At 46.8% G+C, this 26832-nt stretch overlaps 1 protein-coding gene across 1 annotated transcript in view; it reads left to right on the top strand.

Moving 5' to 3' along the window:
• The window catches only part of LOC143785042 (uncharacterized), an 88112-nt gene extending 61481 nt beyond the window's left edge, over positions 1-26631 (top strand). Inside the window, exon 4 of the mRNA XM_077273700.1 lies at positions 25595-26631. Coding sequence (XP_077129815.1) covers positions 25595-26154 — 560 coding nt within the window. The 3' untranslated portion in view covers positions 26155-26631. The remainder of the gene's footprint in view (positions 1-25594) is intronic.
• Positions 26632-26832: the final 201 nt, after the last annotated feature.

The raw sequence follows: 26832 nt of genomic DNA, 5'->3' as shown, positions 1-26832 counted from the left end.
TTGGTGTGGCTTTCTTCCCGCTTTGTTCCTATGAAGGTTTCCTCTCCCAAATTTAAACCTCGTTTTATTGGTCCTTACAAGATATTGGAAATCCTTAATCCTGTATCCTTTCGTCTGGATCTTCCTGTGTCGTTTGCTATCCACAACGTGTTTCATAGGTCCTTGTTGCGGCGGTACGTTGTGCCTGTAGTTCCTTCTACTGAGCCTCCTGCTCCGGTGCTGGTTGAGGGCGAGTTTGAGTACGTGGTGGAGAAGATCTTGGATTCTCGTCTCTCCAGGCGGAGGCTTCAGTACCTGGTCAAGTGGAAGGGCTATGGTCAGGAAGATAATTCCTGGGTGGTCGCCTCTGATGTTCATGCGGCCGATTTAGTTCGTGCCTTTCACGCCGCTCATCCTGATCGCCCTGGTGGTCGTGGTGAGGGTTCGGTGACCCCTCACTAAGGGGGGGGTACTGTTGTGAATTTGCGTTTTGCTCCCTCTAGTGGTCATTAGTGATTTGACACTGGAGCTTCTGTCTTCTCCTATATGCTCACCTGGGCCGTTAGTTCAGGGGCGTTGCTATATAAGCTCCCTGGACCTTCAGTTCAATGCCTGGCATCGTTGAAATCAGAGCTAATCTGTTGTGCTCTAGACTACTGATCCTGGTTCCTGCTTGTTAAAGCTAAGTCTGCTTCCTTGCTTTTTGCTTTTGTTTTGTTTTGTATTTTTGTCCAGCTTGTTCCAATCTGTATCCTGACCTTTGCTGGAAGCTCTAGGGGGCTGGTGTTCTCCCCCCGGACCGTTAGACGGTTCGGGGGTTCTTGAATCTCCAGCGTGGATTTTTATAGGGTTTTTGTTGACCAAATAAGTTATCTTGCTTTTTTCTGCTATTAGTAAGCTGGCCTCTCTTTGCTGAACCTGGTTCATTTCTGTGTTTGTCTTTTCCTCTTACCTCACCGTTATTATTTGTGGGGGGCTTGTATCTTGCTTTGGGGTCCCTTTCTCTGGAGGCAAGAGAGGTCTTTGTTTTCTTCTCCTAGGGGTAGTTAGATTCTCCGGCTGGCGCGAGTCATCTAGCGATCACCGTAGGCATGATCCCCGGCTACTTCTAGTGTTGGCGTTAGGAGTAGATATTTGGTCGACCCAGTTACCACTGCCCTATGAGCTGGATTTTTGTATCTCGCAGACTTACACGTATCTCTGAGACCCTGTCCACTGGGGTCATAACAGAGGAGGTGCAGGAGCTGTAGACTGTGGGGTCAACCCTGATTGACGTAGGGCAAGCAATCCACAGCGTGGGATGGATGTGTTCCATCCCAAGGTCCGACTGGTTCCCGGCTTCCACTATGTTAACTCAGTGTGCTGTCATTGAGATGTACCGTCTCTGCCCACAAGCACTTGTCCACGTGTCCGTGGTTTGGTGGACTTTCCCAGTAACAGCATTGTTGAGGACACGGCTAATGTTGTAGGACACAGGCTGGTGTAATGCCGGTACAGCACACTGGGAGAAATAGTGGCGACTGGGGACCGAGTACCTTGGGGCCATAAGGTTGCAGAAAGCTTCCGTCTCAACAAGCCTAAAAGGCAGCATTTCTAGCGAAAGCAGAAGAGAAACATTGGAATTTAGGACTGTGGCCTGTAGGACGTTGGAGGGGTATTTCCACTTGCGTTCCAAAGACTGGGTTATAGACAACTGAACCCTGTGCTGGGACAAGGACGTGGACGCGCTTGCTGATGGTGCTGCTTGACTGTGGGACACAACAGTTACAGGGCTAGAGGCATCTTCACATGCACGGTGTACTGGGGATTGGCTTCTATGTAAAACAGTAGAATAAGCAGTGGTGTGACCAGCAAGCAGTAGTCCTGGAGCCTGGGGTTCGGCCCACAAAGTCAGGTGCTTTGTTTGCATGTGCCTGATCATGCTGGTGGTGGTCAGGCTGGTTGTTTTGCTACCCCTGCTGATGCAGGCATGGCAGGTGCTGCAAATGGCCTGTTTGGGGTTTTCGGCAGAGTCTTTAAAAAATAGCCAGACTCAGGAAGATCTCACAGGTGGAATGGCAACTTCACTCATGTTTGTGTTATGGGGAACTAATGCACGCCTTCTGTCTGTGGCCACCACACTGCTTCTTCCTGCCTGTTGGGGGATATGCCTCTTTCCCCATGTCACTGTCACTGTCATCCACCACCTCGTCTTCCACATCTGCCCACCACCTCGTCTTCCACATCTGCACCCTGCTCCTCTTCCTGACTTTCTGGCAATTGTGTCTCATCATCGTCCACCTCTTGTGACACTTTCCCATCATCGCCTTTGTGTGACCGGGGCTGGTCAAAGCTTTGGGCAGCTCTACATGCGATCTTCTCTTTCCCCACTTCAAGTTGACCGGCAGAGATTTCTGAATCTTGAAATGGAATACTGAACAGCTCTTCAGAGTGTCCAAGTGTGGAATCAGTTGTCTCAGGGCACTCGGCATGATGGGATGATGGACGATCAGGGTGAGGAATATCCTGGCCACACTCACGGCTACTCAGAATTGTGGAGAACAAGGTGGTGGTGGTAGCTAAGTGACTGGAAGCATTATCTGCTATCCAACCAACAACCGTATCACATTGCTCTGGCTTCAATAGTGGTGTGCTGCGGTCCCCTAGAAACTGGGACAGGAAGGTCGAGAGAGAAGATGTGGGTCTTTGTTGTTGCCCACTTTCACGTTGTCCACGGCTTTGTCCTCTGGATGCACCATCAGCATCACGTCCACTTCCCCGTCCCTTGCCCCTTGCCTTAACCATTTTAAATGAACTACTGCACTATTTCAAATGCTCAACACAAATGTCTTTATTAGTAGTGAAATAATGTGATCAGTAATCTATGATTTTTCAAACCCAAACACGAGGCAGACCTCAGCCTGACCTAACAGACTGGATTCATTTTTTTTTTTTTAAGTTAATGTATGCGAAATAGCGCTGTATAGGATTTGAGTATCTCACAGCCAAAAAATAAGTACACCCACCGGCCTCCAATGGCAAAACTTGGAGCAGAGATATATGACGGCTGTAACAGAAATACCACACTGGCAAATCTGTGGCCTTTCAATTTTTTTTTTAGGCAAAATAGTGCTGTATAGAATTTGACTATCAGACTGCCAAAAAAAAATACACCATCCTCCAATGACCAAACTTGGAACACGCAGATATATGAGGCCTTTTTCAGTGAATTTAAAACATCAAAAAAAAAAAGTGGCACAAGGCTAGCACACACAACTATGCTACGTATGCCTGACAAACTATAATTTTTCAGCAGGCTTCAGCCTGACAGAGCAGACTGTATATTATTTTTTTTTTCTTGGGGGGGAATTTTTTGGGAAAAAAAAAGGTATATAGATAGTAAATAAGCTGCAGCAGGCAGTTATGGAGCTTTGGGAGGGATGCAGTGGGAGCAATGGACGCACTTACAGTGCCTGCAGGCCTTGCACTGATGTGGATATGCTGTGCCCTGCCTACCTAGTGCTGCAATATCGGGACCCACGAATTAGCCCTAAAAAGGACTTTTGGTTTCTGAGGAGTAGTGGATGTAAGAGTTGCAGACCTACACTAGCTTTAAAACCACGATTCCGACCCTATCTCGGCAGCAGCTCTCCCTACTCTAGCTGAAACAGGAACAGAATGCGGCGAGCAGGGAGGCGCCTGGTCTCTTATACTCGGGATGCTGCTGTGCGGCCCAGCCAATCCCTGCACGACGACAACAAAGATGGCTGCGGCGTTTCATGGCCTGGCATGCAATCCCTGTACCATGATTGGGTCTCTAAAGTCCGCCAAAACTGCTGGGTGGAGACTTACGTTACCGCCGAATAATCCCGGATATGCTCGCTGCTCACAGAGTACGCCGAGCATAGCGATACTCAGGCGAGTAACGAGTAGTGGCGAGAACGTTCGCTGATCACTACAGAAGATCGATTCTCCACTCTAATCTCAAGAACACATCTCACCACCTGTGCACTTGACCCGATCTCATCCCACTGTATCCCAAATCTCACCCATCTCTTCAAATTGTCACTGGTGTTTTCCATTCTATCTTTAAACATGCCTCAATCACACCTATACTTAAAAAGCCCTCTCTTGACCTCTTGACCCATCCTCTGTATCTCGCTATTGCCCGATATCACTTCTCCCCTACACCTTAAAACTACTGGAACAAAACGTCCATCTTGAACTGTCCATTTTGAACTGTCCTCCCACCTCTCTTCTTGCTCCCCCTTCGACCGCTTACAATCTAGCTTCCGGCCGCATAACTCCACTGAAACTGCCCTAACTAAAGTCACCAAAGATCTATTAACCGCCAAGGCCATGCAACACTACTCTGTCCTCCTCCTCCTGGACCTGTACTCTGCCTTTGACACAGTGGACTATTCCCTACTATTACCGACCCTATCTTCTCTTGGCATCACTGACTTGGTCCTATCTTGGATCTCTTCATACCTAACAGTCTGGACATTCTGCGTCTCCCACTCACATGCCACCTCCTCACCTAGCCCCCTATGTGTCGGAGTCCTGGGGCCCCTACTTTTTCCCATATACACATTCGGCCTCGGACAGCTCATAGATTCTTATAGCTTTCAGTATCACCTCTATGCTGATGACACACAGATCTACATCTCTGGACCAGATATCACCTCCCTACTAACCAGAACCCCACAATGTCTGTCTGCGATTTCATCCTTCTTCTCAACTAGATTTCTAAAAGTTAATATGGACTAAACATAATTCATCTTTCCCCTATCTCATTCAACCCTCCAATGGACCTATTCATTAAAGTAAATGGCTGCCCACTCTCCCCAGTTCCACAAGCTCGCTGCCTCGGGGTAATCCTTGACATTGATCTCTCCTTCAAACCACATATCCGAGCCCTTTCCACTTCCTGCCAACTTCAACTCAAAAATATTTCATGGATCCGTACATTCCTCAACCAAGAATCTGCAAAAACCCTAGTCCATGCCCTCATCATCTCACGCCTTGACTACTGTAACCTCCTGCTTTGTGGCCTCCCTTCAAACTCTCTCGCACCCCTCCAATCTATTCTAAACTCTGCTGCCTGACTAATCCACCTGTCCCCCCCACTATTCCCCAGCGTCTCCCCTCTGTCAATCCCTGCACTGGTTCCCCATTACCCAAGTACTCCAGTTCAAAACCCTAACTATGGCATACAAAGCCATCCACAACCTGTCTCTTCCATACGTCTGTGACCTCGTCACCCCGTACTTACATACACGCATGTAAAGGTTCTGGAGTGAGGTTCGTTGGATGCAGTGACGAGCAGGAGGCAGAGAACAGGTTAACAGAAATTACTTAAACAGGTTATTGACGTACAAGGGATACTCCACGCAGGGAGATAATCTTATCCTCAGACTGTTGCTCGGAACTTTCTTCCTCTTCATCTTCCTCTGTCATGGGAGGCACCACATCAGGAATCTCAGGTGCCTCTCCTTCTTGTATAGGGTCTTCTGAGAGGCATGGCAGGAGCATACTTCTGTGTACTACCCGAGTGGGAGCATTCTCTTCTCCTTCTGGATAAATCTCATATCCATGTCCTTCTGTACCAACCCAACTCTTCACTAAGTAGGGCCTACTTTCCCGCCAGTTTTCCAGCTTGTCCCGTTGATGTTTCTCCCACACCAACACTCAATCACCAACCTGAAGATCTGTCCCCCGCAGAGGGAGCTTCTCAGGGTGCTCCAACTTCAGGAACTGAGTCTGTACTAGACGATGTAAGGTCTGCAGATGGTCACGATGTTCTCAGACCCAGGTAGACACCCCCATCCTTGGGTAGTCTTCCCCTGCGTCCAACTCCTGTTCCGTGATTTCCTTCCCTGTTTGGCCGAACAACAAGGAGTAGGGTGTGAAACCGGTAGCTTGGTGGATTCTTTTACTGTAGATCCACACTAGCTCAGACACGTACTTGGGCCACTGAGCCTTCCTAACCTCTTCCAAGGTTCTTAACATCTGGATTAGAGTGCAGCTAAATCGTTCACAGGCCCCGTTTCTCTGAGGGTGGTACGGTGTGGTATGAGTCCTGTCAAACTGATAGATCTGTTGTATCTCATCCATTACTCTCCCCAAGAAACAGGCTCCTTGATCAGAATGGATCTGCAGCGGGCATCCGTGGACCTGGATGAAATTTTTGCAAATAGCACGTGCAGCAGACTCAGCTGTTGTGAATTTGGTTTCTGGGCTCCCCCGGTGGTCACTGGTGGTACTGAACTTGTGTGCTTCATCTCCTCTGTTCACCTGTTTCCATCAGGATGTGGGAGTTTCTATTTAGCCTTGCTCCTTAGTCATTTCTATGCCGGCCAACAATGTTACCAGAAGCCTTTCTGTTGCATGTTCCTGCTCCTAGACTACTATCAGCTAAGTTGGACTTGTAGTCCTAAGATTGTTTTGCATTTTTGTTCCAGTTCTCTGTGTTTGAATATTTCTGAGGCTGGAAGCTCTTGTGAGCTGAAATTGCCACTCTGGTGTCATGAGTTGATATTAGAGTCTTAAAGTAATTTCAGGATGGTGTTTTGAAAGGGTTTTCAGCTGACTGTGAAGTTCCCTTTTCTGTCTTCCTACTATCTAGTAAGCGGACCTCAATTTGCTAAACCCATCTTCATACTTCGTATGTCAATTTCCTCTAAAATCACCGACAATATATGTGGGGGCTACTGTCTGCCTTTTGGGGAAAATTTCTCTAGAGGTAAGCCAGGTCTGTATTTTCCTCTGCTAGGGTCAGTCAGTCCTCCGGCTGGCGCTGGGCGTCTAGGGATAAAACGTAGGCACGCTACCCGGCCACTGTTAGTTGTGCGGAAGGTTTAGCTCACAGTCAGCTCGAGTTCCCATCTTCCAAGAGCTAGTCCTTTTGTATGCTTTACTACGGTCTCTTGCCATTGAGAACCATGACACTCAGCCATTTGATCCTGTATGGGCGTCACTACAGCGAACTTTGTGAAATGATCTACCATCACTAGACAGTGGTCATATCCTTGGTGTGCCGGCCCGATGGTCAAGTAGTCGATGATCAATAATTCCAAGGTGGCTGATGTCGCGATGGGAAACCTTTTGGTCTGGTGATTTGGACAACTCACATGCCCGACAGAGTCTAGAAGCTTATTCAACCGCTGTTCTTAACTGAGGGTGGTAGACAAACCTCTGTAGCCATTGGAAAGTTTTTTTCAAGACCGAAGAGAGCCCCTTTTTCATGAGCCTCAGTGGCTACTGTAGATAGCACCATCTCCGGAATCACCTCCTGCCAGGAGGCTCCAACTCTTTTTGCAGTTGGACCTTCCGATATAACAGCCCGCTTCTCATCTGGAGGCGCTCCCACTGCCAGAGTATCTTCATCGCTTCTGGAGTCAGAGTACTCCTCTGTTCTTAACAGGGCTGTTTCTTCAGTGTCACCCATTGTCTAAACAGAGCAAGTTCACGGCCTTCCTGCTGAAACTGGACCCACTCATCCCTAGACCTTCCTAACACTCTCTCATGGTGGAGGGTCCTTATCTGGTCCAGCGTAGCCGTCACCGTCCCAGCGGTATTACTTTTCCCCGGTGTCGCATGTCTTGTTCTAGACAAGGCGTCGGCGTGGGTATTCTCCACCCCCCCTCCTGTAAGTGATTCTATATCAAAACTTTTCCATCCGAGCCACCCAGCGCTGTTCCAGGGCTCCTAACTTAGCATTCTCCAGATGCGCTAACAATTGTTATCGGTGCGCACAAACACCTCCGAGCCCGACAGGAATTCTGGAAATCTCTCTGGCATAGCCCACACCAACCCCAGCAATTCAAACTTGAAAGAACTGTAGTTGTCTGGTTTGTGCTCAGAATTGTGAAGGGACTGACTAGAATAAGCAATCACCCTCTCTTTCCCATCCTGCACCTGTGACAACACAGCCCCAAGTCCGTGCAAGCTTCCGCCGAAGTGGAGAATGAACGGTATTGAGAAGTCCGCGTAGGCCAGTACGCTCTCTTCAAGTCACAAAAAGCTTTCTTCTGCCTTTCCTCCCAACGGATGGACCGGCCCTTTCCATTCGTTCCCCTATCAAAAGCTTGAGCAGAGGTTTCACCACATGAGCAAAGTTCTTCACGAAACGACAATAATACCCTGTCAGTCCTAGGAATGCTCGGACTTCTTTTACGGTCTCCGGGGTCGGCTAATCCTGAATCACCGCGATTTTCTCCCATGTTGGCTTCACTCCTTCAGCTGAAACAACGTGGCCCAGATATTCAATCTGGGTCCGAAACAAGTGGCACTTCTGGGGTTTCACCTTTAGTCCATATTTCTGCAGACGGCTCAGCACTTGCTCTAATCTCCGCAGGTGATCTTCAAACGAGGCAGCATATACTATGATGTCATCCAGATAAATAAGTGTGGTCTCAAAGTTCAAATCACCTAAGCACCTCTCCATCAATCGTTGGAACGCACCTGGGGCATAGGCCAGGCCAAATGGCATCCTATTGAAGTTGAAGAGGCCCATTGGTAGTATACAAGCCGTCTTTGCCTGGTCCTTCTCCGACATGGGCACTTCCAGTAGCCACTGGTGAGATCCAGCGTCGAGAAGAATTGGCTTTCCCCAATGCAGACAGGGATTACTCAATCCAGGGCAGAGGGTATGAATCCCTCACGGTGCAGTTGTTGAGTTTACTGTAATCTACACAACCTCAGTGATCCATCCTTCTTTCGCACCAGCACAATGGGGGCTGCCCATGGACTTTGGCTCTCCCTGATGAGGGGTAATTTTTTGATAACGTTCTCAAATGGGTGCTGTATCCACCGTTGGTATTTTGTGAGTAATAGCCGTAGTGCAGCCAAAGTCATCCTCATAATTCGCAAACATGGACCTGTATCACCCCAGTAACACTTCTACTTGTACTTGGGTGGGCGTGAGTTCAGATAGTTCGGCGCACATCTGATCTGGTGTGCGTCGCCCCTCCTGGATGAATTGAAGTTCTGTTGTCGGAGAAGTGGTGACCTTTACTTACCACAGGTCTTCCGGATTAACTGTCAACTGTATGGCCTGGGGCGGTATGATTTCTTCGGGCATGCCCACTACCCGCGCCACTTCACCCCTGTGTGGGACGACCATTTCCTGGTCTATCAAATTAACACAACATATAAGCACCGTCCCTTCATGTGCAAGGGCCAGTGTCTGTGCCACTAAGAGTCCTGTAGGCAATTGTTCAGTTTTATAGAGGGTTCCAACTGTACTTCTACCCCCTTCAGCGGGGCATGCGCATGGACTGGCAATCTCAGTACGGTCTGTCCCGGTGGTAGGGTGAGTTTAGTGGAAGACAGCACAACCACTTTTCCTAACGTTTCCCCATGGCTAGAGGCTTCCTGGGCTCGAGCTGTACGAATTAGCCATCGAAACACTTGTCGCTGGGTGGTATGCGGACTCCACTGTTTCAGGGACAATTGTGAAGGTTCATCGATGAGCAGCTTTCCGAACTCTTTCAGGATGTTCATCCCCAGGGTGACTATATGACTGTGACCGGCTTCCCCCAGGGTCAGTACTGTACCCTTCCGTCCAAGATCTTTTCCGCCCAGGAAGAACTGCATCCACACCACCCCTGCGACTGGGATGGGCAAGTGATTTGCCGCTGTCAGCTTTACCACCGGGCCCCATTCAGGCTGTAGAGTCTCTGGTGAGTGTCGACAGAAATACGCTTTGGGAATTGTGGTTACTTGAGACCCCGTATCCACTAGGCAACGCACGGTCTGGCCATCGAACTCAGCCCAGAACAGCATTTGAAATTTAAAGAAATATCCAAAATAGCGAAAGAGAAATGGAACGCACTCCCCAGTCTGATAGTTCTGATCCTTTATTCGAACATGGACAAACTTAGCAGGGAGGGGTGTGGAGGATGACGGACGACGGCCGTTTCGCGCACACTGGTGCTTCTATGGGACCCGTAGAAGCGCCAGTGTGTGTGAAACGGCCGTCGCCCGTCATCCTCCACACCCCTCCGTGCTAAGTTTGTCCATGTTCAAATAAAGGATCAGAGCTATCAGACTGGGGAGTGCGTTCCATTTCTCTTTCGCTATTTTGGATATTTCATGATTGAACTTTCACTGGATACCGCACCAGACCGTCTGGCACACAAGGTCCATTACAGCACTGCAGCACTGTTTGGCAATTGGACATGATAGTCTAAATGATCGCAGCTGTGCAGACGTGCCTCTCTTGTGTATTGAATTATTTTGAAATTTAAAGGAATGGCGGTCACCACAATATAATCAACATTAAATAGTCAAGGATTAACCATATGCATAAGAGTAAGTATATAGAGCAAAAGAGAAAAGTATGCATAACAACAGGGATCAACCCAAACAAAAAATCTTTATTCAAATCCAGTGGTTACATAAAAGACAAGGGAGAACACCATGGTTTAAAAACTTTTTCTTCCTACCCAGGCTGCACTTGGCACTTTACTGCCATACGATCCCATGGCTGCTTAGGTTTACTAGGCTTATACCGGCTGGCAATCGTATATTGAGTAACGGATCTCATATAATAGAGGGTCTTCTCTTTGGCATACAATAGAGGGTTTTCTCATTGGGATGTTATCCCTTGTTTACTCCATTCTGCCTTTCTACCTGTGGAAATTATTTATATTTTATTTCGTGTTTTCAGGATTATCATGTTTATAAGCACTTCATTCTTCCTTAAACTGGGTTGGCAGTATACCAACCATTGAATTGAATGGAGGGAAGATCATTGATATTTACTCTGTTTTATGTGATTATGACATTGTTGTGCCCAGTTTGTAATGTTATGGTTTGAACTCATTAGGGATGTGCCTTAAAGTATAAGAATAACTTTGTCCTGGGGATGGCCATATCTGGTCTATCTCTTTTTTAACCATGTTGGCTTTTTTAGCCTGGTTTTAAACCATGGTGTTTTCCCTTGACTTTTATGTACCCACTGGTTGTTATGCATAATTTTCTCTTTTTTGTTTTACAGCTCAGACCAGCGGGCATGTAGACACCAGATTTGTGGGACAGGCTTGGAGCCCTCTAGTTTAATGGACGGCACGGCCGTGGCCCGTTCCGCCGTGGACATTCCCTAGCCATATGTCCTATTTCCCTGCAGTTATAGCAAGCGAAAGGGCCTCTGTCAGCAGAATCGTCTGGCATCGTTATGGGCATCTGTATCATTCTGGGCCCCTGATGCAGACTGACCAGTTTCAACTTTCTCCTTCATCTGAGCCAATTCCCCTTGAATATTCACCAGCTCCTTTCTCAACTCTTCAACCCATTGGAGTTCAGCAAATGTCTTAACTGCTGCTTCGCCACTCTGGACCTTCTTTACCGGAACTGTCACCCTCTGCTTCTGCTTACGTAAGCGGGCCTCTTTTCCTATGTCAGCAAAAGTGATGCAAGGGTCCGCCCGCACCTGCTCTCTCAGGTCTGCTTCGACAGGGTGTCCTGCAGGCCAATCACCAACAAGTCATGCAATACATCTGCTGGTCCTATCCCCACTCCGTCCTTTCTAGCAATGGTGGTGTGTAACTCTTGCAGCGCATTCATATACTGCGTGATTGTCTCCCCCTCCTTTTGCATGCAGGTGAGTCCTAAGTTCCCCTACGCCAGTGAGGTCTCCATGGGTCGGCTCTAAAACTTGGAGTACTTTGGTAAAAGTATCACGGTCTTGGGGGGGGGGGGGGTACGCAACATCACTGAATCTCTAGCCTCCCCATCCAAAGCCATAATGGCCACCTCGGACTCTAGTGCGGGGGTCATAGGGTGCATTCTCATCAGGCCCCTCATGTGCTCTGTCCAACTCCACAACATAGTGTTAGACCATGTGAATTTAGGCAAATTATTTAACATGGCCCCCAGGGAGATACTGGTTCTGGGCCCAGCTGCCTGTTCTGCCGTCTCCATGCTGTTAGACTGCATCCTGCCGAATATGCCAAATGTACAGGTTCCGGAGTGAGGTTCGTTGGATGCAGTAAAGAGCAGGAGGGAGAGAAGGAGTTAACAGAATTTACTTAAACAGGTTATTGACGTACAAGGGAGATAATATTAACAACAAAATGGCACCGGATCACTGAGCGCCACAACGGGTATTTGCACAAAAACACAATATTTGGGGGAAAGGGGGTGTACAAAAGAGGTACCATATATACTCGAGTATAAGCCGACCCGAGTATAAGCCGACCCCCCTGATTTTGCCGCAAAAAGCTGGGAAAACTTAATGACTCGAGTATAAGCCTAGGGTGGAAATGCAGCAGCTACTGGTAAATTTCAAAAAGAAAAATAGATACCCATAAAAGTAAAATTTAATTGAGACATCAGTAGGTTAAAGAAGTTGTCCACTACTATAACCTTTTTTTTTTTTTTTTCATAAATCTTGCTATTATGGGCCACTGAAAACATCTACTGTGTTTATTTTAGCAATATTACCTTTTATCATGCTGTAGCAGCACATTTTAGTGCTGGATTCAGCTCTCATGGGGTTAATCGACAACTTCCTTTCTCCTGAGTCATTGTGCTCTAATACTACAAGTTCCATGATGCATTGCACTCGCCACTAAGCCTGAACCTACCACACCCACTCCAAAACACACCCCAACCCCTCCCTCCTCTCCCCCCTCTATCTTCAAAAAGATTTGTGATGTCATTTCTGTCCAACCCACCCTCCATTACACACAGATAGATGGATAGATAGATAGATAGATAGATAGATAGATAGATAGATAGATAGATAGATAGGTAGGGGATAGATAGATAGATAGATAGATAGATAGATAGATAGATAGATAGATAGATAGGTAGGGGATAGATAGATAGATAGATAGATAGATAGGTAGGGGATAGATAGATAGATAGATAGATAGATAGATAGATAGGTAGGGGATAGATAGATAGGTAGGGGATAGATAGATAGATAGATAGATAGATAGATAGATAGATGATAGATAGATAGATAATAGATAGATAGATAGATAGATAGATAGATAGATAGATAGATAGATAGATGATAGATAGATAATAGATAGATAGATAGATAGATAGATAGATAGATAAATAGATAGATAATAGATAGATAGATAGATAGATGATAGAGGGATAGATAGATAGATAGATAGATAGATAGATAGATAGATAGATAGATAGAGGGATAGATAGATAGATAGATAGATAGATGATAGATAGATAGATAATGATAATAGATAGATAGATAATAGATAGATGATAGATAGATAATAGATAGATAGATAGATAGATAGATAGATAGATAGATAGAGGGATAGATAGATAGATAGATAGATAGATAGATAGATAGATAGATAATAGATAGATAGATATGGGATAGATAGATATGGGATAGATAGATAGATAGATAGATAGATGATAGATATATAATAGATAGATGATAGATAGATGATAGATAGAGGGATAGATAGATAGATAGATAGATAGATAGATAGATAGATAGATAGATAGATAGAGGGATAGATAGATAGATAGATAGATAGATAATAGATAGATAATGATAATAGATAGATAGATAATAGATAGATGATAGATAGATAATAGATAGATAGATAGATAGATAGATAGATAGATTAATAGATAGATAGATAGAGGGATAGATAGATAGATAGATAGATATGGGATAGATAGATATGGGATAGATAGATAGAGAGATAGATAATAGATAGATAGATAGATAGATAGATAGATAGATAGATGAATGAATACATACAGATATATCTATGTCTATTTCCATAGGTATGTCCATATCCATGTTTCTAAACCCCTTCACCCCTGGAGCTTTTTTTCGTTTATCGCTCCCCTTCTTTCCAGAGCCATCATTTTTCCGTCAATATGGCCATGTGGGGGCTTGTCTTTTGCGGGACAAGTTCTACTTTTGAACGACACCATTGGTTTTACCGTGTCGTGTAACAGAAGATGTGAAAAAAATTCAAAGTGCAATGAAATTGCAAAAAAAGTGCAATCCCACACTTGTTTTTTGCTTGGCTTTTTTGCTCGGTTCCCTAAATGCTAAGGCTGTGCACACATTGTGGATTTGATTGCAGATCCGCAGGGTTTTTTGCCGCACTGAATTGCATCAAATCCGCAGTGTAGTGCACAACCAATGTAAGTCTATGGGAGCCGCAGACTTGTGCACATGCTGCGGAAAAAGCCGCACCGAAACCGCAGCTTTTTTTTCTCGCAGCATGTCACTTCTTTTGTGCGGAACTGCAGCGTTTCTGCACCCTTAGGCTATGTGCACACTTTGCGGCCTGCTCTGCGGGTTCTCCTGCAGCGGAATTGATAAATCTGCAGGGCAAAACCGCTGCGGTTATCCCTGCAGATATATCGCGGTTTGTCCCGCGGTTTCTGCTGCGGGATTACTCCTGTACTATTGATGCTGCATATGCAGCATCAATAGTAATGTAAAAAATAATAAAAATTGGTTATACTCGCCCTCCGACGTCGCGATCTCCTCGGCGCTGCACCCGGCGGTCCAGTTCCAAAGATGCTGTGCCGAGAAGGACCTTCGCGACGTCACCACAGGTCCTGCTCGCACACCAACCCTGACCGGACAGCCGCGTGCAGCACTGAGAGGTGAGTATAGCATCATTTTTTATTTTTATTCTTTTTTTTACACTATTTATGGTTCCCAGGGCCTGGAGGAGAGTCTCCTCTCCTCCACCCCGGGTAGCAACCGCACATGATCTGCTTACTTCCCGCATCGTGGGCACAGCCCCCATGCGGGAAGTAAGCGGTTCAATGCATTCCTATGGGTGCAGAATCGCTTTTTCCCGCAGCATGTGCACTGCGGTTTGCGGTTTCCATAGGGTTTATATGTTAATGTAAACGCAATGGAAACTGCTGCGGACCCGCAGCATCAAAATCGCCGCGGATCCGCGGTAAAAACCGCAAAGTGTGAACATAGCCTTAGACTTTCATTGAGTCGGGCACATCCGCCGCAAAACCGCAGATGTAAAAAAGATCTGCAGTTTTGCTGCGGATGTGGGTCCGAGAAACGCAGCACCTCGGGAGGATGGAAGTGTGTGGGCGGTGACGGTGTGCGTCTATGTGTGGGCGGGCGGGGTCTGCGGGCTGTTCGGATGTGTGCTGCGCTGTGCGGGACTGTTCAGGTGTGTGCGATGTCTGTGGGCTCTTCGGATGTGTGCGGGGCTGTGGGGGGGGGTCTTTTGGGGTGTGTGTGCAGGCATCATCTGATGGAACTACAAGTACGCAGCATACAATCTGTAGCTCATTCGGATGTAATCCGGACAGTGGACACACACCCTACGCTATCCATACATCTATCAATAGATATCTATCCAGACACATCTACAGATAGATATATGAATAGATAGATGTATGCATCTATAGATCTATCTATATGTAGACCTGTCTATCCATTTCATCTATCATCTATCTGTCTATCTGTGTGTTTAAAGGAGTGTGGGTTGGACAAATGTAAAAGAGGAGGTTGGACAATAATGACATCACAAATCTTTTTTTTTGTTCAATAATACATCTTTATTTACCTTTCAAAAACGCACCAAAACGCCTAAAAACCGCGCAAAAACCGCAACAAAAGCGAATTAAAAAATGCATCAAAACCGTGCAAAAAACTGCATAAAAAATGCATCAAAACTGAAAAAAATTGCATCAAAACCGCACCATAATTGCATCAACACTGCACCAAAAACTGCATCAAAACTGCACAAAAACCGCACCAAAAACTCCATCAAAACCACACCAAAACCACACTAAGAACTGCATCAAAACCGCACCAAGAACTGCATCAAAACCGCACCAAAAACTGCATCAATACCGCACCAAAACTGCAAACTGCACCAAAACTGCAAAACTGCACCAGGTTTTGATGCAGTTTTTGGTGCAGTTTTGATGCAGTTTTTGGTGCAGTTTTGATGCTTTTTTTGGTGCGGTTTATGCGTGGTTTTAATGCCGTTTTTGGAAATAAGTAAATAAACGGAAAATGTGCATGATTTGAATGGAAACATGCATGAAAAAACGGATTCCAAGGCCGGATTCATCATTTCACAGCTCAGTTTCATAGTTTTTTTGCCACAAAAAAACGCAAGCGTTTATTTGCGGCAAAAAAATGCATTGCTGTCTATGTAAACGCATGCGTTTTTAAGCACATGCGTTTGTTTGCGTTAAAAACGCATGCGTTTTTATAGAAAAAAACAGAAAAAAACACTGAAACACCAACCACCACCATCAGGGTGATAAAGGGATCCAAACCCTAACCCTACCCCTAACCTCACCCCTAACCGTTTAATGAACATTTTCTGACATAGTGCCACGATATTTCAGTGCCACGTATATAAGTGCCACGTATGTAAGTGCCACGTATGTAAGTGCCACGTATGTAAGTGCCACGTATGTAAGTGCCACGTATGTAAGTGCCACGTATGTAAGTGCCACGTATGTAAGTGCCACGTATGTAAGTGCCACGTATTTAAGTGCCACGTATTTAAGTACCACGTGACACGTATTTCAGTGCCACGGATTTAAGTGCCACGTATTTCAGTGTCACGTATTAAAGTGCCACGTATTTCTGTCACGTTTACGGTTAGGGTTAGGGTTGATGTCACCGCTCTATAGGACCCTCAGTGACACACTGACAGGAGGCAATGGCTCCTGCAGTGTATCACTGAGGTTACTAAAGTTCACTGGTCTCACTTTATGGCAAAAAGCTGTGTGGGAACTTTCTCATACAGCATGCCATAAAGTGAGACTAGGGACTATTTTCTCACAGGGGCGTAGGAATACATTGTGGGGAATACATTGTGGAAGGATACCTTCCTCCCTCATTGTCTTCCTGGAGCCCCTGGTGAGTGGTTGCATCAGCAGATGCTCCAGCTCTCCACGGGAGATCGTCGTGGGACACTCGTTTTAATTGGATTTCTGCGGATCAGGGAGTATAGTGTTTGTTTATTATTTTAATATTTTTTACAGATGACAATGGCTTCGGGGATCAAAGTGACAAGTGATGGTGAGTATGTAATCTATGTTTAATGTACTGTATGTCTATATGTATGTAGGTATGTATGTATGTACTGTATGTATGTATGTTCTGTATATATGTACTGTATGCGCATGTCGTCGCATGGCGCATGTCGTCGCATGCTGTATGTCATTGCATGCTGCATGTCACATGTTGTTGCATGGCGCATGTCATCGCATGCTGCATGTCGCATGTTGTCGCATGGCGCATGTCATCGCATGGCGCATGTCGTCGCATGGCGCATGTCATTGCATGGTACATGTCGCATGCCGTCGCATGGCGCATGTTGCCGCATGGTGAGTGTCGTTGCATGGTGCATGTCGCCGCATGGTGCATGTCGCATGTTGTCGCGTGGCGCATGTCGCATGTCATCGCATGGCGCATGTCGTCCCATGTCGTCGCATGGCGCATGTCATTGCATGGTACATGTCGCATACCGTCGCATGGCGCATGTTGCCGCATGGTGAGTGTCGTTGCATGGTGCATGTCGCCGCATGGTGCATGTCGCATGTTGTCGCGTGGCGCATGTCGCATGTCATCGCATGGCGCATGTCGTCCCATGTCGTCGCATGGCGCATGTCATTGCATGGTACATGTCGCATACCGTCGCATGGCGCATGTTGCCGCATGGTGAGTGTCGTTGCATGGTGCATGTCGCCGCATGTCGCATGTCGCATGTTGTCGCATGGCGCATGTCATCGCATGGCGTCCCATGTCGTCACATGGCGCATGTCATTGCATGGTACATGTCGCATGCCGTCGCATGGCGCATGTTGCGTGTCGTTGCATGGTGCATGTCGCCGCACGGTGCATGTTGTCGCATGGCGTCGCATGGTGAGTGTCGTCGCATGTCGTGTGTTGTATGTATGTATGTATGTATGTATTGTATATGTGTATTTTTTTTTTTTTACATTCAACACATTAGCCGGATGATGGGACTACTACTGTCCCATCATTGGCTAATGTGTCACTCACTGCCACTGTAGCAGGCAGAGCCCGATGGGACTTGTTGTCCCATCGGGCTCTGCCTGCACACAGAGACAGACACACACACACACACCCCCCCCAGCACATACCGGTCCGCACAGCGCCGGGGACCGGGACCGCAAAGCGCCGGGGACCGGGACCGCACATCGCCGGGGACCGGGACCGCACAGCACCGGCGCTCGGGACCGCACAGCACCGGCGCCCGGGACCGCACAGCGCCGGGGACCGGGACCGCACAGCTCCGGCGCCTGGGACCGCACAGCGCCGGGGACCGGGACCGCACAGCACCGGCGCTCGGGACCGCACAGCACCGGCGCCCGGGACCGCACAGCGCCGGGGACCGGGACCGCACAGCACCGGCGCCCGGGACCGCACAGCGCCGGGGACCGGGACCGCACAGCATCGGCGCCCGGGACCGCACAGCACCGGCGCCCGGGACCGCACAGCGCCGGGGACCGGGACCGCACAGCACCGGCGCCCGCCCGCACATCCCTGCCTAGCCCCGCCCGCCCCTAGCACAGCCCCGCAGGCAGCCTCAGCCCCGCCCACAGCCCAGTCACTCTTTGAGTGACTGCTGTCTGTGGAGCCTGGGGACACGCCTGCTACTGACGTCACGTCAATTTCCAGAGTCTGGAAATTGACGTGACGTCGGCGGAAATGAGCGGCGGCTGAAGCCTGGGGGTCACGTGACCCGGACTCAGCCGCCAGCATAGCGCCGCTCACAGGCGAAAACGGCTAAAGAAGGTATTTACACAAATCATCAGGGGCCCCGGGGGGATACATAGGGGGGTTAATTGAAAGTAGTGGACAACCCCTTTAAGTGTTTTTGAATATCCATATTGAATCAGGAGCCCCATATAATGCTCCATACAGTTCATGATGGGCCCCATAAGATGCTCCATACAAAATATGCCCCATATAATGCTGCACAAAGGTTAGTAATGGCCCCGTAAGATACTCCATAGAAACATTTGCCCCATACAATGCTGCATAAAGGTTGATGGCCCCATAAAATGCTCCATAGATTATGCCCCATAAGATGCTCCATAGAGTATGCTCCATAGATTTTGCCCCATAAGATGATCTATAGATTTTGCCCCATAAGATGATCCGTAGATTATGCCCTATATGCTGTGATTAAAATAAAAAAAAATCACATACTCACCTCTCGTCGCTCAGGCCCACGGCATTTGCGATATTCACCCATCCTCGTTCCACCGCTGCGCGCTTCTCTGTCTTCTGGCTTTGACTGTTCAGGCAGAGGGCAGCACGCACTAACTACATCATCACGCCCTCTGACCTGAACAGTCACAGGCAGAGGACGAGGAAGATGGAGCGGCAACCCGGCGGTGGAGCGGGGAGAGGTGAATATCGTGCAATGCTCACCTCCCCGATATACTCACCTGCTCCCGGCACAGTCCCTGGCAGCGTCTCACTGTCAAATGGTCTCCGGGAGTCGGCAGCATCTTCCTGTGTTCAGCGGTCATGTACCGCTCATTAAAGGAATGAATATGCGCCCATATTCATTACTTTAATGAGTGGTACCACGTGACCGCTGAAAGTAGGAAGACCTGCGGGTGCCTGGAGACCATCTGACAGTGAGATGCTGCCAGGGACCGCGCCAGGAGCAGGTGAGTATATGACAGCTGCCGCTACCCTCCCCCCGCCGACACCTTTTGACAACAATGACTCGAGTATAAGCCGAGAGGGGCACTTTCAGCCAAAAGAAGGGATGAAAATCTCAGCTTATACACGAATATATACGGTAATTTATCGCTTGAAGTTCTTGTTGGGGAGAGGCTGAAATATCTCCCGCTGGCGACGTAGATCGTTGACAATGTCTCTGGCTCTGTTACGGAGATACGAAATGCATTGTCTCCCGACCGTGCCGATGCATCCAGGTTCGCTTGGCTTGAGTACGTTGGAATGCTGAAACAGTCTCTTTTGTTGGTTCCTCTGGGGTGTCGCAGAACTCGAGCAGCAAGCAGGGCCGCAGGCCTCGGGAGTGGGGGAACATCAGACGGATTCGCAATGAACAGAGCGAGTAAAATTGTCTTTCGCTGGGAAAGATAAGGACCTGTCTGGGGACAGCTCAGTCAGGACACACTTCAATAGTAAGTCAATCTGCAGGGAACTAGAGTATGCAGCATTCGCAGTCGGAGCAGTGGGGAAGGAGTCAACCTTCTCCTGTCGCCTTCCCATCAAATCTCCCCTGTTTCCGTGCTATGCCCCTTTATCTCCCCTATGCCCCCTCTTGCACAGTGCAAAGATCCCCCCCTCAGATGAACGGTCCCCTAGCTGAAGTGGTGACAGTCCCGATAGTTCCGGCCCCAAAATGCACAGGGAACCGCTGAGTTTGTCCTGGATCATCTTCTTACACGCAACCTCCGTTCCTCACAAGATGTTCTTCTCTACTCCCCTCTTATCTCCTCTTCCCACAATCGCATACAAAATTTCTCTCGCGCATGTGGAACTCTCTACCACAACATATTGCTACCATCGAAACCTTCAAAAGGAACCTGAAGACTCACCTCTTCCGAGAAGCCTACTACTACTGCAGTAACCCCCGATCAACCAAACCGCTGCACGACCAGCTCTACCCTCACCTACTGTATTCTCACCCATCCCTTGTAGATTGTGAGCCCTCGCGGGAAGGGTCCTCTCCTCCTGTACCAGTTGTGACTTGTATTGTTTAAGATTATTGTACTTGTTTTTACTATGTATACCCCTCCTCACATGTAAAGCGCCATGGAATATATGGCGCTATAAAAAATAAATAATAATACTGAACAGATGAAGGAGATCCAACGTGGAATCTACGCATTTACAAAAATTTATTTGCACACACCAAAAAAGTGACATCAAGTTTACCACAGTAGAAATAGTACAATAAGGATGACAGGTCTTCCACTACACCTAATTCAGCAGATGGACACCCAACCAGGAGTGTTCACATTTCCACAAATTAGTGTTAACATCTGCAGCAGCAGCAACAGCAGGCATATAAGCCACACTAAAGATATCAAAGACTGCAATTATGCGAGAACAATGCTGCACACTAAAAACTACAAAATCCAGTAACAAAAGTTGTCAGTTGTCTTTGCATAGGAGGTGGCAGTGTTGATTCACTAGTGCTTTTTGCAAACATTACCATCTACCCCACATACACCTTAAAAACCAAGCCTAATCCCCTTTCCACCACGACTTCGCTTTTTCCCAGTCATGTTGCTCAGATAGTGTGGTAAAAGCAACAAAAATAGATTTTTTACTCTGCACAACCTCTGCAACAACTGAATTTCAGCAGTACTAAATGAAAAGGTGAAATATGACGTGCTGAATAGTGTTAGCCACAGGTTAAAGAATTGTTTCAGTGTGGATGAGGCCTGTATGACATTGACTAGATACTCACGAGATACTCCAAACAATTTCAAACTGAGATCTGCCCTACTGTATGATGTTAGTAACAGAAAAAAAAATAGATTTTAGTGTGAATAAGGCCTGTAAAACCTAGTAGATATGCTCAAAACAATTTCAAACTCGGATCTCGGCTGCTGTATCACATTTATCAACAAAAAAACTGTTTTTTTTCATGTGCATGAGCTCTGCAGACAGCTTTATTTCACCGCCACAAAATTACAGAAAAACATTTTTTTCCATCTGCATGAGCTATGCAGACAGCTTCTTATCACTGCCACAAAATAACAATGTGGGATACAGCGGGCTGTATCCTGTTTATCAACAGAACTTTTTTTAAAATTTTTTTAATGTGCATGAGCTATGCCGACTGTGGAATTTCCCTGCCACTAAATAACAAGGTGAGATATGGCATGGTGAATCATGGTAGAAACTGCCCCTCCACCCATAAAACAGCTCAAATCACGGAACAATGTCACCACAGCACTAAATAACAACGTGGGATACAGCAGGCTGTTTCACATTTAGTTAGTAAAATTCGCGCTGCTGTGACAAAAAATGGATCCAGATATAGTTATAAGATGTTCGGGTGGTTTATTCAACGCGTTTCGAAGCTCATGGCTTCTTCTTCAGGAAGTTTCCACACAAAGTTATCCACATTCATCTATTATAACGGTTCTAAGAGGTCGCAGCGCCGACCTGTGGATCTGCAGCAGCTGACAAACTATACGCCTTTACTTTGTACCACCAGGTGAGCAGTTCTCTCATAATTGATTAGAAGCAATCCTGAGGATAAGACCCTATTTGCGCTTTTTTTGTCTCCTACTTTTCTATACATTTAGTTAGTGAAATAATATCATTTAGAATGCTATACTCATCCATGGAGCACAATAGTAGCAGTGCACAACACACTTGTAGGACATGTGCCCTGCCGGCTTTGTCTGTGGACCTCAGTAATGGCCCAAAATAAGTGTTGGAAGGTAAATCTAACAGCCACACTGGACTCTATCTAGCTACGCTATCTGACTGATATACATCTGCCTAACTAGCTAAAATCTTGCTGCTAACAGTGCCAGTGTCAGGAGCAGCCTCTCTGCGCTATCACAGCATCAAGATGGCTCTAAAACAAGATGTCGCTCTTTATATGGAGCGGGACATGTGATTTCAGCAGCCAGTGACACAAGACGTAGTGTCAGGACATTGTGGGTGTTTCCTGCGCCCTGATTGGCTAGCCGCGCTATGCACACATAAAGCTAGAAAAAAAAGTTTACAAGCACACCTCTGCAAACCTCCTCCTCTCATTAAACACACTTAACACTTATCATACTGCACCATTATTATAGCCCAAGTCCTGAAAACACTTTTGTGGCAAAGCAAATATTTTCCCGTACATTTTACGGAATGTTTTAAAAAATTTTTTCAGATTTTATAAAATTTTGATCATGTTTCCAATCACAAATCCGAATGTGAAATGACTGTGCCAAATTTTTGTTTGGTATCGTTTTTCGAACAAATTGGCTCATCACCAGTGGTGACCAAGCTTGGCTTTGGTGGCTGTTTAGGAGTCAGGTGGAAGTTGCAATTTAAGGTGGACTCATTGTAACTAATAGAGGATGTTAAACCTCATGGTGGTGAACAGGCTCAGCTTTTGTGGCTTCAATGACGTTATAATGGTAATGTCAATCAGGCGGACACAGTGGTTAAGCACTGGAGTGAGGATTATAGGGTCATTGGTGCCCTGAAAATTTTACTGGCTCTGCTTGAATGATCCCAGTGCATGCTGCCCCTTTATGGCTGTCTGTCCTCGTGCTGTCCCTTTATCGTTGTCTGTCCTGGTGTTGCTGTCAGGTGATCAGGGTGGTAGTCATAGTGAGGGGCTATGGTGGTCTCACACCCTGGCACCCCACAAAGGAAACATAATGCCCCTTCTGTTGTATGTGAAATGTGCGCAGCAGAACACTTATGCTAACCACTGGGATTCCCTCTGGCTCCCTATCCTTGGCTTCTGATTCTGGGTTTGCACAAACAAATCCAGACTCCATGTCCAAATTCAACAGTTCAACTTTACTTGGGAACAGAGTTCTTGATACAGACGTAGCACAGTTCATATACGAAAACAATCCTGGAACTTTCCCTGCCTTCCCTGACACTTCCTTCCTGAACACACTTGTATCCCTATAGCTTACGGTAGCCTTTGTCCCACAGACAGTCCTTTTCTCTTCTGAGGCGTCCATGCCCCTAGGTCCACCAACTTCCTCCCATTCCCCTTGTCTGGTTTCAATAGGGAAATGGAAAAAGGCACGCTCAGCTCTGACTCGTCCTGGCCGTAGGCCCCAGATGCCCTTTGGAATGGTTACTTGAGTAGATGGTGACCACTCGCACACTGCTCAGCCTGGGGTCCCTCATTGCCACAGCAATCTTCACCCCCATGGCTATCCATCTGCCCTCTCACTGCTGCATCACTAATCCTTCTGCTCACAAAACCAGGAAGTCTCACACTATACCTCACTGCTCTGTGCTACACCCATCTCTAACTCCTCCCAATAGAAAACCCCTTATTCTAAGTACACTTGGTCTGGCACTCTCATTTCCTATCTCTTTTGTGCCCCAATAACTTATTCCCAATAATGTGATATCCTATCTAATTTATCTTTCCCCAATCTTGTACAAAGCTGATCTGAAGCACATACAAATTATCATAACATTAAACGAATGCAATAATTGTTCATAAAACTCTATGGAACAGCCCATATTTGATACTAACATTGTTTAAGAAGGGAGAGGCACATGGCAGTCTGTCACCCCCTTACATCGCCGATTTATGGCTGTCTGTCCTGGTGCCGCCCCTTTATAGCTGTCTGTCCTGGTGCCGAGCCTTTATAGCTGTCTGTCCTGGTGCCGCCCCTTTATGGCTGTCTGTCCTGGTGCCGCCCCTTTATGGCTGTCTGTCCTGGTGCCGCCCCTTTATGGCTGTCTGTCCTGGTGCCGCCCATTTATGGCTGTCTGTCCTGGTGCCGCCCCTTTATGGCTGTCTGTCCTGGTGCCGCCCCTTTATGGCTGTCTGTCCTGGTGCCGCCCCTTTATGGCTGTCTGTCCTGGTGCCGCCCCTTTATGGCTGTCTGTCCTGGTGCCGCCCCTTTATGGCTGTCTGTCCTGGTGCCGCCCCTTTATGGCTGTCTGTCCTGGTGCCGCCCCTTTATGGCTGTCTGTCCTGGTGCCGCCCCTTTATGGCTGTCTGTCCTGGTGCCGTCCCTTTATGGCTGTCTGTCCTGGTGCCGCCCCTTTATGGCTGTCTGTCCTGGTGCTATATGTCAGACAGCTGGGCGTACCGCAGTACTTGTGAATCCCAATGTACTAGCACTTCACCTGACTCCTACTGTGATTATTTAATCCTGTGATTTAAATAAAGCTGTGGCCATTTTGACCAGTAACATAATGTGTTTTGTGTATTTCTTCCTGTGATTAGGTTTACTGTAGTTATGGTTGTTTTATGATGGAGCGGGGTCCCATATCCAGAAGTCATGTATGTGCTGTGTAATCTGTGTGTATTGTGTCCTTTATTTTACTGTACTAAATACAAATGTTGAGGTGACATCTGCTTTAATGATGTGTGAATTAGTAAGGGTTTATTTTTAAAAAAGGGAGGGTTATTCCAGGCACCAAGTCGCTATTTTTTCTGTGTGTTATTTCAACCAATATCCTCAGAAATAGCCTCGTCCGATCTCTTCTGGGTGGCGCATGCATAAAGAACATGTATTATATCAGAAAAAGTAACAAGAAAAACAGCACTCACCCGAACCTTCTTTCAAGATGTGGTTTTAATCCATAAAATTGGTTACATAGATAATTGCGGAAATGCAGGTGTCAGGGGAGTTTTTTTTCCGAACAGTGAGAATTGACAGACTACGGCCGTTTCACGCCTAGCTGGCTCTTCTACGGGTCCATGTAGTAAGGCTTTTCTTTGCTGACATTTTGCTACTCTGCATATTCTCGAATATGGAGCTCCATGGGCAAACATGAGTCAATGAAGGCCGAGCTATATTCCAGCCAGCACTGACTTACACGCAGAGCTGCGCCTCAGTCGTTGAACGTGTGTGAATTAGTGAAAGAGGAAAAGCTGAACATTCACTGTTCCTTTCATCTGTAACTGGAATCAGTTCTGATGTTTCACTGTTACTCTCGTTTCAGAGGTTGTTCCCATCGTTGTCCTCACTCACCGGAATCACGAGACCTACACCGAGTTTGAGGATATGTTCAGAGCCATCGGAGTCGATTATATTTTTGCCATTGAAAATTACACAGATAAGAATCCGAAGAAAAAAATGGAAACTCACGAGGTGGTCATCCGGTTCCTCTATGAAGTCATCAGTGATGCCCAGTTCCGAGCCAACAAGCCCCGGGACGCCGATCAGGAGATGATTGATCGGAAACTATTTGTGCTGAATTATATTCACAAAAGGGAAATGAACCTTCACGAGACAAATCTAGCCACACAGAAAGATGTGGAGAATGTTCGGATGGAGCAGACCTTCAGACTATTGCATCAGGAGGAGGAAGCACGGAGGCAAAAACGTAGAGAAGAACATAAGGAAAGAATGGAGAGATTACAACGAGAGTACGGGAGACAGAGATTGCAGGATCAGTTCGAGCATGAGGAGAGATTGGAAAATATGAAGAAAAAAGGAAAGAAAAAAGGAAAAGCAAATAATATGAAAATACTGCATGGTGCAGATGGAGGACAGTGGTGAGCGTGAATATGGATCTGTGCGATGTCCCATAATGTCCCCATATGTATTTTGAACGCAATAATTCATCCAGAGAGCAGACTATGGTTATAAATCATAAGATTTTTTTGAAGAAAGCATGGACATCGGAGATCCACCACAGGCTACGTCTGCACAGGAGAGTTTGGTGCAAACATTTTACGACTGTTTCTTTATAGAGTCTGCAATGTATGAACATAGCCTAATAAAAAAGCATAACCTTGTGTGAAGTTCCCAGGGTGCAGACAGTGGACTAATCATTGGTAAGGGTCCTATGGCTACTATTGGCTGAGTGTTCTTAAGCCCCCTGGTTGTAGGAAGACAGGGGCAGGTCATGTAGATGGCTGACAGACTGGAGCTTTAGACACTATTGCCTTTATTATACCCGAATATGTTATTTGATTTGTATTTTTATCCAATTTACACTTATTGTATGCAATCCAATAAAATCAATCCACCTCCAGTGTCTTGTTACATTTTCTGTCTCTAGAGCCATGTCTGGAGGACATTTCTTTTTGACTGTAAGGGGTTTGCCCCCATGTGGTTGTGGGCCATCATCAGGAGATTCTTACACCAGTCTATACACTCTTTAGTCTGTGGATAAAACCACACAGAGGATGGAAGTCTGGATATAATATACACAAGACTGCGTGGCATTGGGGA

This window comes from Ranitomeya variabilis, chromosome 7 (genome assembly GCF_051348905.1).
Source record: "Ranitomeya variabilis isolate aRanVar5 chromosome 7, aRanVar5.hap1, whole genome shotgun sequence".
In the NCBI taxonomy this organism is placed as follows: Eukaryota; Metazoa; Chordata; class Amphibia; order Anura; family Dendrobatidae; genus Ranitomeya; species Ranitomeya variabilis.
The sequence above is the reverse complement of the archived record's forward strand: the minus strand, read 5'-3'. Positions and strand labels throughout refer to the sequence as shown.